Below are 21,104 nucleotides of genomic sequence, written 5' to 3'. Positions count from 1 at the left end.
AATACATCTGGTCTGCTGCTTCTTTGTTTCCTTGTGTTGCAGGTATGTGCAAGTGTCACAATGTCTGGCACCGTCAATGATGGGAGGCATTTAAAGGATGACCTTAATGTATCAATTTTTTTACTCACAATATGTATTATCCTCATCCTTGATATCTAATTCTGGCAAGACTTCTTAGTGTATCATATGTCCACTATTTAGAGCATTTGACCCGCTTACTGATCAAACATGCTGTTCATTGTTTTAATTTATGTTTGGAATTTAAATTCACGAAACTTTGTCCAGGATAAATTACTGAAATGAAATGACCTCTGCACATTTTTTTTTAAGTGTAACAATTGATTTATTTCCGCAGGTGGCAGTAAAATTTGTCAGTAGGACTGAAATGCAGGAATATATCAGTATTGTAAGTAGGCTGCACTCTCTGTTTTCTTCTGTCAATCACTGTTTTCAATTTCAAACATTTTATATTAATGGCAGTTACAGAGTACAAGTGATTTTTCAATAAAGAAACCAACATTGAAAACAATTTATACAAGACTGGACTAAATCCTTATTTGGGAAACTACCTCCATCTAACCATCTAAAATGAGTTTTTCTTCTAGCCAGTGATGTGTTTCCAATACAGCTACAAAACTCACTGCTTAACCACCATAGTGCGATGCATTGTTGGAGAAATTAACTAGCTAGTGATGACTGTTTCCCGAAACCATTTAACTTTGTCGCACATCCATCGTTCTAACCATGTTGGATAAACAATATAGAGCTGTCATTAATAATGTTACGCAGGGGGTGGAGTAATAATTTCTGTGGATATCAAATTATAATAGCTTATTTACACGTACTTCAGAAAGCCTATTTAATGCGCAAAAGCTGTTGAAGACACGAAAGCTGTGTGCACTATGTAAATGTGACAGATGCATTGCGCTGATATAGCAGGTTATCCTTTACATCAGACTTCGGGGTTCCCGCGATGCTCTTGAGCACATACGCACATGCGCACTCTTGAAAAACATACACCGATCAGCCACAACATTAAAACCACCTGCCTAATATTGTGTAGGCTCCCCTCGTGTCGCCAAAATGGCGCCAACCCACATCTCAGAATAGCATTCTGAGATGAAATTCTTCTCACCACAATTGTACAGAGTGGTTATCTGAGTTACCGTAGACTTTGCCAGTTCGAACCAGTCTGGCCATTCTCTGTTGACCTCTCTCATCAACAAGGTGTTTCCGTCAACAGAACTGCCGCTCACTGGATGTTTTTTGTTTTTGACACCATTCTGAGTAAATTCTAGAGACTGTTGTGCGTGAAAATCCCAGGAGATCTGCAGTTACAGAAATACTCAAACCAGCTCATCTGGCACTGACATACACTGACCATGGCAAATCACTGAGATCATATTTTTTCCCCATTCTGATTGTTGATGTGAACATTAACTGAAGCTCCTGACCAGTATCTGCATGATTTTATGCACTGCACTGCTGCCACCCGATTGGCTGATTAGATAATCGCATGGATGATTGTTGGTGCATCATATGCCATTGCCTGAACCTTGGACTTAGGATAGACCTCACCGAAATTACCAGCCAGTTGAACTGCGATGCACCTCACTGATCTCTGCCTGCATCACCTTGGTCTAATGATGGACTACACTCTTAAAATGGAACACATAGACTATCAATTTATTGTCAACAAAACCCTTCATCAGCCAACTAACAAAAGACAATGCATCTATATGAACTTAAAGACATTAGTCATTAATCTTACAGTTCTTACAAAATATTTGTTTAAACACTGACCCTTAACACTTACTTAGTTTAATAATTTTAAACCATGACTTGCACTATACATAATTAAGTAATATTGGCATTATATTCATGATGTTAGCCAGAGGGGAACTGGCCCCACAGTGAGCCTGGTTTCTCCCAAGGTTATTTTTCTCCATTAACTGACATCTTATGGAGTTTTGTGTTCCTTGCCACAGTTGCCTTTGGCTTGCTCACTGGGTTTCTAAATACAATTATTATTTAATTACTTATTTTTAAACACAATTCACAATCGTATTTTATCAAACTACACAATGATGACTCGAAGGCATTATGGATGTCACATCCTCCAGATCTGTCCACTTGAGATCCCTTTCCCCTGAGTATTAACCCCTTCCCGGACTACATTTTCCAAGAATCCCTTTCCTCCCGCCATTTACTCACACACCTGTTTTCCATTCACTCATCAGTTCCCTGTGTATATAGTCTCTGCTCAGGCTTCACTTCACTGTGAAGTCTAGCCAATTCACCTTATTGTCTTGCATTTCTGAGCGATTATCTACTTTGGTTGCCTGCCTGTTTTTTGACCTTAACCTGTTCCTTGCATTTACCCCTATGCCTCTCGTATTTTATTTATTGCATCGTGTGGATTTGCTTACCTGGTTTGACTTCTGCCTGTTTGACTACTCTAGCTAATAAACTCTGCACATGGATCTTCCCGCAGTGTCTGACTCTGATCCGTTACAGAAGACTTTGCCGTCTTCAGATCCAGTGGAGTTTTCTTCACTACAAGCCGCATTCTCTTCACAAGCTGAATTGTTGGCAGCACACCATCGTCAACTGGGACAACTTTCCTCTGCCATGGAGGAACTACTGAGTTATCTACGTACAGCTTTCCCAGCCAGGTCACCCATACAAGCTGCAAATCCAGCCCCCACACCATCGCTGACCACTCCCTCGGAAGCATCTCCACCTCGGCCAAATTTCCGAGCCCCTCATCTCGCTCTCCTGGAGAAATTTAAGGGAACGCCAGGTCAGTATGATGGATTTTTGCTGCAATGTAGCACTTATATCGCTCAATCTTCTTCCTACTTCCACACGGAAGAATCCAAGGTGGCCTTTATAACCTCCTTGCTCATAGGCCGAGCATTAGACTGGCTACGGCTATATGGAATCGTAATATTGAGATATGTAACTCTAGAAGTGTTCATTTCTCATTTTAAGAGCGTCTTTCAGAACCCAGTGGGTGGAGAAGACATGAATGATCATATCATTTGTTTCACAAAGGGGAATTCCACTGCCGCTGACTACACACTCACATCATTGGACTCAAGATGGCGCTGAGTATGGCTGCTGCGTTGCGAGCTCCGACACAACATAGTAATGTTTTGTTTGTTTTGTTCACAATTCTTATGTTTTTTGTCTTGGATGTTGTCTGCCTTATTGTCTACGACAGACAAACACTTTTGGACATTGGTTCAGCAATCTCACACCGTAAACCGGACTTCACATTCCTCAATGCCGACCCGCTGTTTACAAACACGCAAACGGAGCCCTTTGTCTGGGCAGCATGGCCGCGGAAACGCAGGAGGAAAAGGGGAAACAGAGCCGGCGTTCTCATCAGAGTAAGACGCCGCGCAAATCGACCCCCGCTACCCACTATTCTACTGGCAAATGTTCAGTCTCTGGATAACAAGCTCTGCGAGCTGAAAGCGCGGATCTCTTTCCAACAAGATACAAGGGACTGCTGCATTATCTGCCTAACAGAAACTTGGATGTCTGCGGAGATTCCAGACTCAGCTATTGAACCCGCGGGGTTCTCCGTGCACCGAGCGGACAGAGCGAAAGACCTCTCAGGTAAAAGCAGAGGTGGTGGTGTATGTTTTATGATCAACAAATCCTGGTGTGATCAGAGGAATGTACATTCTATCAAGTCTTTCTGCTCTCCTGATCTGGAATTTCTTATGCTTCTGTGTCAACCATTCTGGCTATTGAGGGAATTCACAGTGGTCATTATCACTGCTGTGTACATCCTGCCACAAGCCGGCACAGACCGGGCACTCAAGGAACTGTATGGGATTATAAGTGAGCAGGAAACCGCGCACCCTGAGGCTGCGTTCATTGTGACCGGGGACTTTAATAAAGCCAGTTTAAAATCAGTCGCACCAAAATATCACCAGCACATTAGTTTCAACACACGAGGGGACCGGGTTTTGGACCATTGCTACTCTCCGTTCTGGGATGGCTACAAATCCCTCCCCCGCCCACCATTTGACAAATCGGACCACTCTTCCATTCTGCTTCTGCCCGCTTACAGGCAGAAATTGAAACAGGAAGCACTCACCCTCAGAACGATCCAGTGCTGGTCGGACCAATCAGATTCTACGCTACAAGACTGTTTTGATCACACGGACTGGGAGATGTTCCGGTCCGCCTCTGATGATGACATCGAGCTTTACGCTGATAGCGTAATGTGTTTCATCAGAACGTGCGTAGAGGACGTTGTTCCGACCAGAACTGTACGAATCTATCCGAATCAGAAACCATGGATCAATAGCTATGTTCGCGCGGCACTTAATGTGCGGACCTCCACTTTTAATTCCGGGAACGTGGAGGAGCATAAACAAGCCAGTTATGCCCTCCGAAAAACTATCAGAACCGCAAAACGCCAGTACAGGATTAAGATTGAAGGACAGTTTAACACCACCAACTCTAGAAGCATGTGGCAGGGAATTAACATCATCACGGACTTTAAAGGGAATACAAACTCCGCCATGAACACCGCTGCCTCTCTACCGGATAAGCTAAATACTTTTTATGCTCGTTTCGAGGGAAATAACACCGCCCTCGCGGAGAGAGCTCTCGCGGCTGAAGCTACAGAGGTTAGTTCACTCTCCGTCTCTGTAGCGGATGTAACCCGATCCTTCCGACGGGTGAATATCCGTAAAGCCGCTGGCCCAGACGGCATTCCGGGCCGCGTCATCAGAGCAGCTGGCTGGTGTTTTTACGGACATTTTCAACCTTTTCCTCTCTTTGTCTGTAGTCCCCACATGCTTTAAAACATCCACCATTGTGCCTGTTCCAAAACAATCAAAAATAACTTGTTTAAATGACTGGCGTCCTGTTGCTCTGACCCCCATCATCAGCAAATGTTTTGAGAGACTAATCAGAGATTACATCTGCTCTGTATTGCCACTCTCTCTTGACCCGCTGCAGTTTGCTTACCGCAACAACCGCTCCACTGATGATGCCATTGCATCTACAATACACACTGCTCTCTCCCACCTGGAAAAAAGGAACACTTATGTGAGAATGCTGTTTGTAGACTACAGCTCAGCATTCAACACCATAGTGCCCTCCAAGCTAGATGAGAAACTCCGGGCTCTGGGCTTAAACAGCTCGCTGTGCAGCTGGATCCTGGACTTCCTGTCAAGCAGACGCCAAGTGGTTAGAATAGGCAGCAACATCTCCTCATCACTGACCCTCAACACTGGAGCCCCGCAGGGCTGTGTTCTCAGCCCACTCCTGTACTCCCTGTACACACATGACTGTGTGGCAACACATAGCTCCAATGCCATCATTAAGTTTGCTGATGCCACGACGGTGGTAGGTCTGATCACTGACAATGATGAAACAGCCTACAGAGAGGAGGTGCACACTCTGACACACTGGTGTCAGGAGCACAACCTCTCCCTCAACGTCAGTAAGACAAAGGAGCTTATGGTGGACTTCAGAAGAAAAGACAGAGAACACAGTCCCCATCACCATCAATGGAGCACCAGTGGAGAGAGTCAGCAGCTTCAAGTTCCTGGGTGTCCACATCACTGAGGAACTCACATGGTCCATCCTCACTGAAGTCGTTGTGAAGAAGGCTCATCAGTGCCTCTTCTTCCTGAGACGGCTGAGGAAGTTTGGAATGAACCGCCACATCCTCACACGGTTCTACACCTGCACTGTGGAGAGCATCCTGACTGGCTGTATCTCCGCCTGGTACGGCAATAGCACCGCCCACAACCGCAAAGCACTGCAAAGGGTGGTGCGAACTGCCAGACACATCATCGGAGGTGAGCTTCCCTCCCTCCAGGAAATATATACAAGGCGGTGTGTGAAAAAAGCTCGGAGGATCATCAGAGACTCCAGCCACCCGAGCCATGGGCTGTTCTCACTGTTACCATCAGGTAGGCGGTATCACAGCATCAGGACCCGCACCAGCCGACTCCATGACAGCTTCTTCCCCCAAGCAATCAGACTTTTGAACTCTTGATCTCCCACGATCAAAATACATCAGCACTGCACTTTATTACCCTTACTCTTATATCTCACACCGGACTGTCATAAATTATATTATTATTATTATATTATGTTCTCTCTTAACAACTGACTATCAACCGACAGCCTGAATGTCAATACAGTACAATACTGTACATTCTATATATATATACTTCTTTATATATTTTTATTTTTCATTTTTTATTGAATAATGTGTATCTATATAGTGCGTATTGTATACTGTACAGTGTATGTTATTATTTGTATATTGTTGAGTGTAATTATGTGTGTAACAGATGTTTAAATTGTGTTGTGTTAATTTGATGTTATTGTAAATTGGTATATGTCTCATCACTGTCACGACTGCTATGTTGATCGGAACTGCACCCAAGAATTTCACACACCATTGCACTTGTGTATATGGCTGTGTGACAATAAAGTGATTTGTTGTTGTTGTTTGTTGTTGTTGTTTTGTACTCTCGTAGCATAAACTGGTTGGGCTGATGCAACCCTCAAAACCATTTATCGAATGGACTCACGCACCAACTACATGCAGAGATGGCCAACCGAGATGATAATCTCTCTCTCGACCAGTTTATATCTCTCTCCATCAAACTTGACTACTGGAGACGGAGCTGCACCCCAGCTGCTTTAACATCACCTCCCATGTCAACCTCTTTCTCAACACCTCCACACGAGCCCATGCAATTGGGTCGCTAGAGTTTGTCAAGAAAGGAAAGTTAGAGATGCATCTTTAACAAACTGCATTTGCACTGTGGAGAGCCTGACCATTTCCTATCCTCCTGTTCTTCATGTCCCTCCTTACCAACCAATACCCCGGTGAGTACCTGTGACTCTTATCTGTTGGAAAATAGAAATTTATTGGTTGAAGTAAGAATCAGTTTCACTCTGAATTCCATTTCTGTCAAAGCTCTTATTGACTCTGGGGCTGCAGGCAATTTCATTGACTCTGACCTCTGCGAACTGTTATCTTTGGAAACTGCTCCTTGTGATCCTTCTCTCTCTATTACTGCCCTAGATGTTCACCAACTTCACGCAGGCTCAAACTTCACATCACTCAACCCGTCTCTTTGCAAGTGGGAGCCCTCCATCATGAAACACTACAGCTTCTAGTCACCAACACTCCTAAGAATCCCCTGATACTCGGTTACCCTTGGCTCGCAAGACACGATCCTCACATCTCATGGACAGACGGAGAAATTACTCAGTGGGGGACCTCTTGTTTTACCTCCTGCCTGCATTCGGTGCAACCTATTTCTCTCCACACCACCAGTGTCAAACCTGTTGAATCATCTGTGCTACCCATCATCCCGGTGGTCTACCAAGACTTCCTGCTAGTGTTTAGTAAGGCAAAGGCTACTCAACTACCACCTCACTGTTCTACTGACTGCTCTATCGACCTCGTTCCAGGCACTCAACCTCCTAAGAGCCGTATCTATCCCCCAGGCTGCTTTTTTTTGGAAAAAAAGATGGCGGACTCCGTCCTTGCATTAACTATAGAGGCCTTAACGCTATCACCATCAAATTTCCCTTCCCTCTTCCTCGCAGCACTAGAACAACTACAGGATGCCAAGGTCTTTACTAAGCTGGATTTGCGCCATGCTTACAACCTCATTCGCATCAAGGAAGGGGACGAGTGGAAGACCACCTTCATCACCCATTCGGGTCACTACGAATATCGGGTAATGCTTTATGGCCTTGCCAACTCACCATCCATCTTCCAGTCCTTCATGAATGAGATTTTCCGTGACCTTCTGCACCAATGCATCATAATCTATATCGACGGCATCCTGATTTTCTCACTTCCCTTGAAGCTCACGTCCTGCATGTATGCCATGTTCTCCAATGCCTCCAGGATAATCACCTCTTCGTAAAAGCAGAGAAGTGTGCATTTCATGTCACCACCACAACCTTTCTGGTTTATGTGATAAGCCCTGAGGGGGCCCACATGGACAGTCTCAAAGTGAATGCCGTCAAGAACTGGCTTCATCCGGTTACCACCAAGGAACTCCAACGCTTTCTAGGCTTTGCTAACATCTTAAAGAAAGATTCACCACTGCACCTTTACTTCATCATCCTGATCCTTCCTGGCCTTTTATCGTGAGGTGGACGCCTCTAACACTGGTATTGGAGCCGTCCTCTCCAAACGACACGGTAACCCTGCCAATATGTATCCCTGTGCTTTCTTCTCCCGCAAACTCAATTCAGCAGAACAAAACTATGACATGGGGAACTGTGAACTACTGGCCATGAAAGATGCATTGGAGGAATGGCGTCACTGGTTAGAGGACTCACAACATCCATTTACCATCCTCACTGACCATTGCAATCTGGAGTATTTACGCTCTGCCAAACGACTCAACACGAGACAAGTTCAATGGGCTTTATTCTTTACCAGATTCAACTTTTCTATGACATATTGTCCAGGGTCAGTGAACACTAAGGCTGATGCTCTCTCTTGGATTTATTCCCCTGAATCTCCTGAGTCTACTCTGACCATCCTGCCCGAATCAGTTATTGCTGCTCCTGTTCAATGTGGCGCGCAGGTGGAAGTCATTTGCCACTTATCTTCCTGGCCTCGCTCTGCCCAGACACCTCTTGGCTCCGCCCTGCTCACCACATACCCCCATCGCTGAACTCAGGTCTTTCTCCGGCCTGTGACCTTGTTTGTTCGCTCAACAGCAGATGAGGTATTCAGAAAGCTGTATTGGAAACATTGTTTATTTTTGCAACTCCATTCAGTGGTGCTAGTGGTGCAGAAATTCAACTTCAGCTTTAAATATGTAAATATGGCAAAGAATAAATTAAGTTATAGATCACATATCATATTATTAAACTGAAGCTGTAAATTATTAAATTAAAAATGTATCATTGTTTTCTCCAGTTGGATCAAAAGCTTACTGGTCAGCCAACTAGCTTAGCGCTAGTCAATATGTGTGCTACGGTAGCAACACAGTGGTACGGCTTATTCTCTTCATTTTCAAGGTGGCATCCATCTCTTGTGAGACTTGTACATTTCACCAAATTTCAACTAGTGCCCATGACTTTGTGTGTGTGTGTGTGTGTGTGTGTGTGTGTGTGTAATATAAATATATACTTTATATATATATACAGCCGTGATATATATATATATATTACGGCTGTCGATTTAACATGTTAATTCAGTGCGATTAATAAAACATTTATTAAAGCAATTTATCATGTCCCTGGACCGTAATAAGGAATATTCCTTCCGTCTGATCAATTCAAGCATGGAGTACCACCTGTTTTTTCCAGGGGGTAGTAAGCTAAACTTACTCTTCTCTCTTTAGAGAGATAAAGAGGAGCCAGAGCCACAGTTGGTGAGGGAGATGCACAGAAATGTGTGTATGTGTGTCTGTGTCAACCAGATCGGGTATCTCCTCGGTGTTGCGATCTTCAGCCAGTGGAGGGGACTCCATGACAGCGCCTTCCTCCTATGTCCCCTGTCCTCTGTCTTTCTTGTAAAGGAGGAGGAAGCGAGAGCTGGGTAAACAATCCAACTTAAGACACTTTATTGTCAGCACTTTTCAGCGTAACAAAGTCTAACACATACAAACTAACTGGCTTTTCAGCCCAATAAATAAATACACACAGATTCGTTTTTCAGCGAAAATAGCAACCTATTTTAAAGGTTTGCTTTTCAGCAGTCCTGTTAACACAGACACACATACACACAGCTCCGTGCGTCTCCCTCTCCAGCTGCGGCTCTGGCTCCTCTTTATCTCTCTAAAGCTGATTGAGATAATTCCCCTCCAGGTGTCCATTCTTACCACTCAGCCACGCCCTGCTCACACACAGCCCTAATGTATATATGAACGTGGCTTCACGATTGCTGTAGCAAAGTGGATAGCCACAGTCTCCTGGGTGATTAATATTGAGGAGGATGAGAGTTTAAGAGATTTAATGCCCATTGTAATTTATTTGCAACGGGACTAGTTATTTCAATTAGTCAAACTCCCACTTAGACTTTGGGAAATGTTTAATGTTACTTGAATTGGTGCTAATTTGTTGCAAATTGGTGCATTTCTATCTTTATACTGTGGAAGGCTTTGTTTGAAAAATGTCAGTTTGCTTTCTTTATATTATATATATTAGGGTGGTTAAAAATGTTTAAAAAATGTTAACTAAATTGCACAGTTTTCTGTAATTAATCGCAATTAATTATGGTACATGGTACATTAAAACAAACATTAAAATATAATCATAAATATATTTACTTTCTACTTTGTCTCAAAGAACATGCAATAAATCGGTTAGTCATAATTTATTTAAATTATTTAAATATGTACGTTAAAATGTTCTGTTTTTTTGTGAATATAGTTAATTTGACACATTTTTACAGGTATAAAAACTTTATCTAAGTATATGTTTACATGCCAGTTTACACTAGGCTGGTTTCACCCTTTACCTCAAACTTCCTCAATCCTCCATATATGGAGTTGTCCATTTACAGAAGTACATTCTTGTCAAGTATATTTTGTGCTTCCAGGAAGTGCTGGAATCATGCAAAGCAGATAAGCAAACATCAGCAGGTCACATTGTTCCATCTGAGGCCTATTTCTCACAGTTTTCCAGTAGAATTTTTAAATAATAGCATCAAACGGGCAGATTCGATCCATATCAAGCTTTGTTGGCAAGATAAACTTAATTGCCTATGCATTATAAGACACTAAACATACAGATATAAAACAAATTGAGTAAGTTTCATTTGTTGAAGTTTAAAATCTCAAAACGTTTCTTTTCTCTGGCCACCGTTCAGTTTTTATTGCGCACATGCTGGGTCTCTTTCTTGAGTGGTTTTGCTTTTGACACTGGTTCAAATGACAGTGAGTGAGTGTTTTCGGGCGATGCAAAGAGACACAGCAGCTTGCCCAGATCTCTCCCACACCTGACTCACCATTCTCCGTACAGCTAATGCTGTGTTTATTATGCCCGGGACATGTGTCGCATGTAATAAGCGTGCACAATCAGTTTCTGTACTAGGGATGTGCAGTCGAGTCAAGCGTGTACCTCTTGAAAATGTATTTATGCCAATTTAAGCCACAGGAAGTGTGGAGAAACATTTAGTATCAACTTGATACCGGAGCAGTAGTACTTTTGACATCACAATCAGATGATAAAAACATTGGGGACTTAAGCCCCGGAAGCCCACCCCTAGCGTTGACCATACATATATTGTCAATTCACAATTATTTTTATTAGGCCTACTATTAGAATAGACTGGTGTTGGTTCATTCTTTGTTGAATATCTCAAGTGGAACAAATGTAAAGATACCCCAATAAGGTACAAATGAATGCTTAAGTTTTCATGTAAAAAGCAAACACATTAAATGTCACCAAATATTTATTTGTCACACCAAATATTTGTGTTAATTACTGATTAAAGTTACGTTGTGCATTTGTGCATATTGGGGTTAGTTGGCACAGTTTGGTTAAGTTTTAAGAGAGTATAGTTTATTTAAAACCAGGACAAAAGAACTCAACACATCATTTATCTGAGTAATGATTGTTATTATTCTGATTATATTAATATTATCATGATTGATATATGATTCATTTATGGTTTGGAATTAATATGAGCAATTTTTTCTTATTTAAACTTAATTAAATTTCTTATTTACAGAAAAAAATGTAAAATGTTTTAATCACATAATGACGGGAACTAATTAAATAATCGGCTTGTCTTTAACTATGTATGTGCAGCCGCGGGCCATGCATTTAAAGTATAGGCCTTCAGTGTGATTCATGCCATTAAGAAAACAGTTTCACAATGAATAAGACACCGTATGCTTATCATATATTACGTGACAGTCAACTAATAATACCAACTGACATTTTAAAAACACATCCACGCACAAAAGCCAGAACTTGAAACGAAACTTAATGCTCAAGCAAGCCTAATTATATTTTGTGAAATGAACATCAAAATCATAATTTTTCATAGGAATCTAACAAGGAGGTCTATAATACCTGGAAAAATCTATCTAATAATATTTCATTTCATCAGGGTACACGCTGATGCTGCGTTCCATTCAAGTTGGATGTGGGATATTCCCACTTGATATCTCCGACCATAAATGCATTCCATTCCCCGATATTCGGAACTACAACGCTCCCGTTAGCTTAGCAGGGGTTTGACTCTCATTAGAGATGTCTCCTAGCAACTCAACTGATAAACATTGCTGCAGCGCAAGCATTTGTGCTTCAGGTGTACCATTATCAAAAGAGATTATGATGTTTTATACACCTGTTTCTGCAGCAGGCGTTTGTTAAACAAGCTTTAATAACATGTAATGTGGAAACGAACTCATTTATCGATATTGCTTAATAAAGTGAATGTTTATCATTTACTTTTTATATCTCCCCGAGTGTTGACATGTTTATGTGACATCATGCCATCAGAGTTGAGAATTTCTGCACGAGCCTACAAGTTGTAATTCTGACTTCAAGATGCATTCCATTACACTTTTCCTAGTAGGAAGTTGTAAAATTTGACTTTCTGAGTTGAATGGAATGCAGCACTACTTTTCATAACTTGATCAAGCATTTAATTTACACTTAGAAAACTCCTGGTGTTGCTATAACAATGCAAAAAGCACTTACCAATTTACTTGAAGTGAAAATCAGTCCTCCTTTCCTGTTTAATAAATTAAGCAATCACACAGTCATACAGAACATCTCAGGTTTTTAAATCAATAAGGATCTCTTTCTCAAGATCTCGCGCTTCGCTCTTAAATTACGTACATCACTTAAAGCGTGATTGCATCACTCAAGGCCAGCTAGAAGGCCTCGACTGGGACATATCCTAAAGATCACACCCACCAAGAACAAATAAATCAATCTGATTGGCTAATGAATCTGACAATCTGACTTTAGTTGCTCATTCATTTGCACTGTTGAGGGATTCTGTGGAAATTCTGAAGGCCTGAGGTGGGAGGAGCTCAGACTCACGCGCTGCTTCTGGCTTCAGGCATGCCATTTGTGAAACAGTTGTCACACTTTGCTTGTAAGCATCAAGGAATATATTCTGACTGGATAAACTTTTCGTTTTCTCTATTTTCTTTTTTTTTTTTTTTTGTAGATTAATTAAGAGTGGAAAGCAGTTAAAAATACATAGGCAAAAAGGTGATTGAGAATGAAAGGATGAAAAATATGTATTTATTTGGCATGTTGGGCCAGAAGAGAAGGCTTTGCTGACCCTGAGAAATCGCCACTGTGTATGTGTAATAATAATAATAACAATGACAGTTATTATTATACATATTTTTTTGTTATGTATGTGTGCATGTAGAAGTATTTAGTTGGTATAAAGTGTTTCTGTAGGTTATAAATGGTTATCTGTTCTTTTCTATTCCCAATGTGCTAACCAACACCAAAATCAATGTGCTACTTTACGGAAGCCCTGAACCGCACTGTAAAAAACAATTAGCATGTGGTACCACCTTCAGCCACCAGGTCACTGTCTAACATTATGTTTCTTTCCTTGATTAAGATTTACAAAACATTCTTTTTAGAGTGCACTGATATGTATATAGAACTGGATTGCTCATGACGTCATATCAGTGAAGCCACTGCGCCGCCATATTACTATGCCCAAACATACCAATGTCCCTATTGACTTAATAGGAAATCATCTCATTTCAGCGAGTAAACAATAATCATTTAATCACCTATTTTATATCTGAAACCTGCATGTACATCCCTACAATGCAAACGTCCTACACATGTAATTATTTATTTATTTAAAGTCAGGAATTTTTCCTGTTTCTTGAAAGCCCGAGCAAGTTATGTGTATCTGCATCAAACAGTATCCACCTCTAACAAACTTCATCAGTGAACAGATAGGCTGAATGTAAGCAAGTTCACTGAAACTGAGGTAAGATACAAACTGACATTTTCAGACTTGTTTATTGTGAACATCCAAGTGTTTGTTCAGAGTTACTTGTTTTATGTTTTTATCAAAAAGTGCCTTTTTCTCGCAGTCACTTGAATAAGAATGCGCACTCTGTCTCCCTCTATCACACACGCAGAGAGTGAGACATGCAAAGCTGTTTCAAATTAAACTGATATGCTAGATTTAAATGGCAAACTAACGCATATTTATGACATGTATCCATGTATGACTACAGAGAGCACTTCAGTATGAAAACAAGCAAATCCCGGGCATTTAAGGTGATTTTGAAATCCCAGTCTGACTTTTTTTAAGTCCCGCTCGGGGGTAAGGACGTATTTTCAAAATAAACAAGCAGATATATCAGCTTTACCTACTTCCATTACAACTTGTGGACAGTTTTGCCACTTCCTTTGGTGATTGTTGTGCTGTCCTGATAGGCTGAACGCTTTGACATCGCGATCGGCATATATGTATCTTCTCCTTCGTAACGGATATTATCCAGAACAAGCTAATTAAACATTAAACATGATTGTCACTAGAGGGCGAAATGCAACTGTCGTATCCACAGGTCGGAGACGTTGAAATGGGGGTGTTTTCGCCTGTCAGTCTTTGATGCTGTATGACAGTTTGGGCATACTAAAATGGCCGCTCGAACACTTCCGGTGGCTTCACCACCTGCTGGCAGTTTAACATTGCGTCAGCAATCCAGTTCTATATACAGGGTTGGGAGGGTTACTTTTGAAATGTATTCCACTACAGATTACAGAATAAATGCTGTAAAATGTAATTTGTAACGTATTTCGTTAGATTAATCAACGTCAGTAACGTATTCTAAATACTTTGGATTACTTCTTCAGCACTGGTAGATTTTTTCACTTGTTTTGACTATAAAAACTCTGCCAGTACAGTAAGACAATATACACATTTTAAAAATATATTCTCTGAAAAACCTAAATATCTTATGCAGTGTTGTTTCTAAAACAAGATCGATCAATTTGATCTTGTTTTAAGGATTTTTTGGATATTTTTACAGGAAAACAATACACAAATTATTATCAAGAATACGATTTTTGCCCTAATATAAAATGTTTTTGTAACAAATGTTAAGTTGGGCAGATAAAGGAGGAAGCGGGAACCAGTTTCCACAGTTCACGTGTATTCACAAATAACCAGCAATCGCTGTACAGCTTCACTCAAAACATAAGATGGCTTTTCAGCATCACTCAAATAAACAGTACGATTTTCAGCTTCACACAACACAATTCTCTCCCTCAGGGGACAGACACAAAGACTCTGGTCTGTCTGTCTGTCTCTCTCTGTGAACTGGCCGTCTTTTTATCTCCCCCTGTGAACATAGAGATGGTAACTAGTCACAGTTCATCTCAGCTGGATGTCCTTACTGCTTTCTCTCTCCCCAGATGGGCGCTCGACCACGCCCTCACCTCCACAGTCTTTCTAGAAAAAAATAAATTATGATCCAAAGTGAATTTTCTTGATAAATAAATATGACTGTGCCTGGTAACATGCATGTAAAATGACTAGAAATAGCATTTTAGCTTAGCGTAAAGATGACGATTTACACAAGGTTTATTTCTATTTCTTCTGCTCCAAACTTACTTCAAACTTACTTCTCTGTCTGCTCGTATGAATGTAACACATCATAAGAAAGTGTTTCACCGCTGTTCAAATGCACTTTTGGGTCGCATCATTTATATGTATAAATGTTTTCCATCTGAAAGGACTAAATATTAAATGAAACAAATGACAATAAAATGCAAAGTAATCTCTTCAGTAATCAAAATACTTTTTGAATGTAACTGTATTCTAATTACCAATTATTTAAACTGTAACTGTAGTGGAATACAGTTACTTATATTTTGATTTTTAAATACGTAATCCCATTACATGTATTCCGTTACTCCCCAACCCTGTGTGTATATATATATATTATCAGTGTTAGAGTGTTACAACTAAAAATCAACAGATCAAGTACCACAGCTATCATCTGTACAGAAGTACCATATTAGAAACAAAGTTAGAGAGGTTTCATTTAAACTCATACATAGATTCTATCCAGCTAATCATTATTTACAAAAATTAAAAAAACACATTACAAAAACCACAATTTGTATTAATGTTTATCATGAAACTTCATTACATTTATTTTGGCATTGCAATTATTCAGTTACACTGTGGCAACATGTGCAGATATTTATTATTGACAATATTCCATAGTCAAGAACATTTTCTATATTATGGGAAAATGTACTATTCGGCTTTACTGACTATCTAAAAGAAGATTTTTTCATTTAGTTAATCTTATCATAATTATATCCAATTTCCATATCCATAAATCTAAATGTATCAGCGTAAAACCCAACTTTATGGTTTTGTAAAGTGAACTCAAGATGTACACTGACAATATTAGAGACTTTTTCTATAAGAAGGCATTAAAATCTGTGAGTATTTGCGAGCTTTATAAAATATTTATTTAAATGTTCTTAAGGCACTTTTATGTATAGTTTTCTTTCATTCCTGGCTTTTTCTTTTCAGTTGTTTACTTATTTTTTGTTATTGTTCCCTTTTCTATATATTTATATTGTAAAATGCATATCTTATTGTATAATAATTATTGTTATATTTACACAATTGTAAATGTTACTGTTTACTAAAAAAAAAAAAAAAAAATTTAAAAAAAAAAAAAAAATTTGTTTTCACCTAGTGAATTTTTTTTTCACAGTGCGGTTCAGGGCTTCTGTAAGTTTTGACAGATAAATTAAAAAGTTATCTTCACCTTAACAGATTTTAACATTCAAATGCCCTAACAGAATCAATCAATTGGTCAAGAGGGTGAATAACTTGGGTGTTACATTTATATATATATATATATATATGATTAATTTCAAAATGATCAGAAATTAACTCTAATTGTAATATTAATTGTATTTTAAAACATTACAAAATCAATATTGTAGCTGTTCAAAAAACATCACACAGGAGTCTCAAGAAACGTTTTAAAAGTTTATTATTTGCGCAACTGAAGCGCTGTGACCAAAACAGAAACTGTTCCTGGAAGTATTGATAGAACCGCGTTAACTACCCGACTCCCACAATCCCGGTCAGAAGAGCGAGGTACTTTACCATGCTCCACCCCCCAAAACACAAGTGCAACTCTTTTGATTCGCTACAATAATATATTATTAGGCCTATTCACTTATATTTCCATGTAATATGTGTGACACGAAAACTATAATGAAAAGTGTTTCAGTCCAGTGTAATTCATATAAGGAAATGGGTTAATGGTCCAGTCGAGCTTCTGAAAGCCGCGCCGATAAGCGAATGGCTTTCACAACGCAGCGTCATTGTGTGCTCGTGTATTGTTTAATGGTTCACTCTGTTGTAATGAAAGCAAACGGAGTTGCAGTCCCGGTTCTTTAGCGCAGGCTTATGTTGTTAAGGGCTCTTTCCTGAGCTTTTGGTTTCGATTCTGGATGGGAACAGTTGTTTGCGTGGATCTCTCTCACATTAGCAATTTTAGTTTCAGTGTCAAGAAAATATCCACGGTAGTATTTTAACCGTGTTTACGGGTGTGCCTGTCCGACTCCGCTGATCATCGTTTTACCGGTCTTTTTTCTGCGTTTATGCGCTATGGAGCCGCCCGTGCTGTGCGCTCTTCTTATAACCGCGATTGCACTGCGTCAGGCCGAATGCGTCGTGAGAATTTATTATATAGCAATAACAGAAGAAGTCTGGAACTATGCACCCAGCAAGCAAAACCTTATTAATAACAGAAGCATTGATCAAGACAAGTGAGTTAGTTTGTTTGTTTGTTTGTTTTAGTAGAAAGACAAGTATCTGCTCATAATCGTCAACTGTATTTACATTCATAAATAGAGTAGCACTTTATAATAAGGTTAGATTTGGTAACATTAGTAAATGCATTAGGTATCATGAACTACTGTAACAATGAACAACATATTTATGAGTCTTTTTTAATGTTAGTTAATAAAAATACAATTGTTCATTTTTAGTTGATGTTAGTTCATAGTGCATTAACTAATTTCAGTAGTCTACAACTATATACTGGTTTTAAAAATGTGTTAGAATGTGTTGAAATGAACATTAACCCAGATTAATAAATGTTGTAAAAGTATGTTCATTGTTAGTTCATGTTGTTAACTCATTTTAAAGTGTTAGCTACCATAAATAGGATAGTGTGTGTATAACCTGCACTTAAATTATAGCCTATTCAGTATCAAGTAATTATAAAAGTAGCCGTTGTGTGGTGGATCAACATTTAAGCCACGTGACTCATTTGCTTCCCCTTTTTTTTCTAAATCCTTCCCTTGCCCTTCAACAGACATGCATCTGTGTATCTGTCAAGTGGCCCTACTCGAATAGGAAGTGTTTACAAAAAGGCTGTGTACAGGCAGTACACAGATGACTCTTACACCACAGAGATCCCTAAACCTGCCTGGCTCGGCTTTCTTGGACCCATTTTACGGGCTGAAGTTAATGATGTCATGGTGGTCCATCTGAAGAATTTCGCAAGCAGGCCTTATTCTCTCCACCCACATGGAGTGTTCTATGAGAAGGATTCAGAGGGTAAGAGATACTTTCTCTTTTTCTTTCCCCTCCTCACCCCTTCTCTTCCCTATATGCATTTTGAGTGCATTCTCTCACATCCATTAACAGCGCAATAAACAAAACCTCACTCTTATCTGCAGTAAAGTGTCATCTTTGCAGTATTTAGCAGGTGCTTCAAGTACTTGAATTTAGCTTTTTTAAATTGAAGTACTGGAGAACCTTGAAAATAGTCTATTTTTACCAAAAGGTGCTTAAAAAGAGCTTGAATAATACACGTTAAATACGTTACTGAAATCATTAAACAACTTAAATGTATTTATTTTTGAAAAATGACCCGTTACAGAAAGATGTATCCCTGCTACTGCCAAACCCCACATCCCCCTCTCCTGCTACTGTCACATACGGCTCATGTCATGAATCATGGAGAATAAAGAATTTCTTTGAATATGTAATTGCATACATCTTTGTTTGTGCTGTATGCTTCTTATTCAGAATCGCTTATAATATAGGTAACAGGTAGTGGCTGACAACTGACATCTGCAATTTCAGTCAGTTCCTTTCATAAAGCTGTTCTATGACTTTAGAAATCATGGAACATAGCACATGAGTCATACAGACTAACTTTTCTGGCCCCAGCTATTCACTTTCATTGGAAAGCAAAGTGCATTTTAAAGCTGCACAATAACAGTGTGTTCTCGGGACACTAAGGAGTCTTCATCCAGCCCTAAAAAGTTCCTGCCCGTAACATACTGTACAGTGTGACCACTGTAGTCTGATTTCCCAACAAATTACTCTTATGAGCCGGTTCTTATCAGTGAATCAAAAAACTAATGAATCAGTTGAAGCTTATACTCATTAACTGAACCGCAAGTCATTAAATTTCGCCATGACTCTGAATTAACCAAGAATAGTTACTGTGAGAATGTGTAGTTAAAAATGCTATGAGTTGTGTTGTAATAAGTGTTGTTTTATAAAAAAAAAAATGTTTGATAAATTATGTCTCATGCATGCATAGTCCCTGAAAACCAAAAAAATAATTTGATTGAAAAGTTCAATCGACAGCATTTGTGGCTTAATGTTGATTACCACAAAAATCTATTTTGACTTGTCTCTCCTTTTCTTTACAAAAAAAAAAAAAAGCAAAATCTGGGTTACAGTGAGGCACTTACAATGGAAGTCGATGGGATCAATCCATAAACATTAAAATACTGTTTCAATAGTATAGCCACAAGATGTAAACAATATTCATGTCAACATGATTTTACTATCCTTTTCTGTGTAAAGTTATATCCAAAACTTCATCGCCATAAATGACCATAAGAACAATGATTTAAACAACTTTACATGTTAAATAATATGCATGTTTTAACAGAAGAATAAATGTAAGTGCTTTAATAAAATTATAAGCTTCACATTTCTGCCTTTAAACCCTCAAAAAAATTGGCTCCATTCACTTCCATTGTAAGTGCCTCAGTGACTACGTTTACATGGACAACAGAAAGCGGCGTATTGCGAAAAGGCAGCGTTCCGGTTTACCAGGCCTGATTCCAGATCAAAATCACTGAGGGTGCTTCTGAAAATAGTGGGGGTGCTCTGTATAAAGTGGAGATGTATCATAATTACACATTTCTTAATAGATTAAATCATGTTTAAATGCTACTTAAACAATGTCAAGAAAAGTTTTTTTTTTTTTTAATGTACAAAACATTTATTGCTTCTGAGTTTTTTTCCCCATGATCTGTCACTGAAAATGACAGCAAAATTCTGCGCTTGCGGATTAGGACATACTGATGTGCAAAATCATACACGTTTATAAGTTTTGATGCAGCATTTTGTGCATTCACAATATGCAAGGATTTTTGTGTGTGTTTGCTGGTATTCAAGAAAATCTGCTTGCCAATTTACAGTATTTGTCTTACATATTCAATTGAGCAGGGGTGTGCAATTATTTTGGTACTGGGGCCACATCAGCCATCGAGTAGAACATGGAACAGAGAAGATAAAAAGTTCTGCAGAGTTTTATCTTTTAAGCCCAGACATGCACTCAATGAATGATGCACAATTTTCTGAAGTGTACACAGACTGATGGGACCATTCTGCGATTGCTTGAAGTTTTGCTGCTATATTTTCTATCATGTGGTAGTAAAACTGAATAAAGGCTGAATACAATTATTAATTGATTATTTTACCATACTTCAATACAATGGTAATTTAGTATTCAATTTAACACTCTATATCAGGAGTCTGGTTTAAAAGTAAAATAAAATATTCGGGAAAGAGATTAGATTTAGAGATTCTAAAAGCTTATTTTAATGTTGGCCGCAAAGTGGACCCGTTTACTTGTTTTATTCTCAGAACATTATCAACCTGTTTACATGCTCATGGGTCATGATGTGGGTCTTGTCAGTGTTTGGCACCCCATTCAGCACACCACTGAATAAAACAGGCTGCATGACACTGATAAATGATTATTGCTAGAGTAACATTCACATACAGGTGTGAGGGACTTCAGCATTTTACAAATAACACAAAGAATAAATAT

The 21,104-nt window shown here is 39.3% G+C and overlaps 1 protein-coding gene across 3 annotated transcripts in view; it reads left to right on the top strand.

The window, feature by feature from the left end:
- Positions 1 to 17,196: 17,196 nt before the first annotated feature.
- hephl1a (hephaestin-like 1a) overlaps positions 17,197 to 21,104 on the top strand; it is a 31,487-nt gene continuing 27,579 nt past the window's right edge. For 2 of the 3 annotated variants that reach the window (XM_051665630.1, XM_051665628.1), the window contains exons 1-2: positions 17,199 to 17,784; positions 18,336 to 18,580. In XM_051665630.1, the coding sequence (XP_051521590.1) occupies positions 17,624 to 17,784; positions 18,336 to 18,580 (406 nt within the window). In that variant the 5' untranslated portion in view covers positions 17,199 to 17,623. Of the gene's footprint in view, positions 17,785 to 18,335; positions 18,581 to 21,104 lie in introns of all 3 variants that reach the window. The other variant, XM_051665629.1, reaches the window with a different exon arrangement.

Source organism: Myxocyprinus asiaticus, chromosome 31, assembly GCF_019703515.2.
Source record: "Myxocyprinus asiaticus isolate MX2 ecotype Aquarium Trade chromosome 31, UBuf_Myxa_2, whole genome shotgun sequence".
NCBI lineage: Eukaryota > Metazoa > Chordata > Actinopteri > Cypriniformes > Catostomidae > Myxocyprinus > Myxocyprinus asiaticus.
The sequence above is the reverse complement of the archived record's forward strand: the minus strand, read 5'-3'. Positions and strand labels throughout refer to the sequence as shown.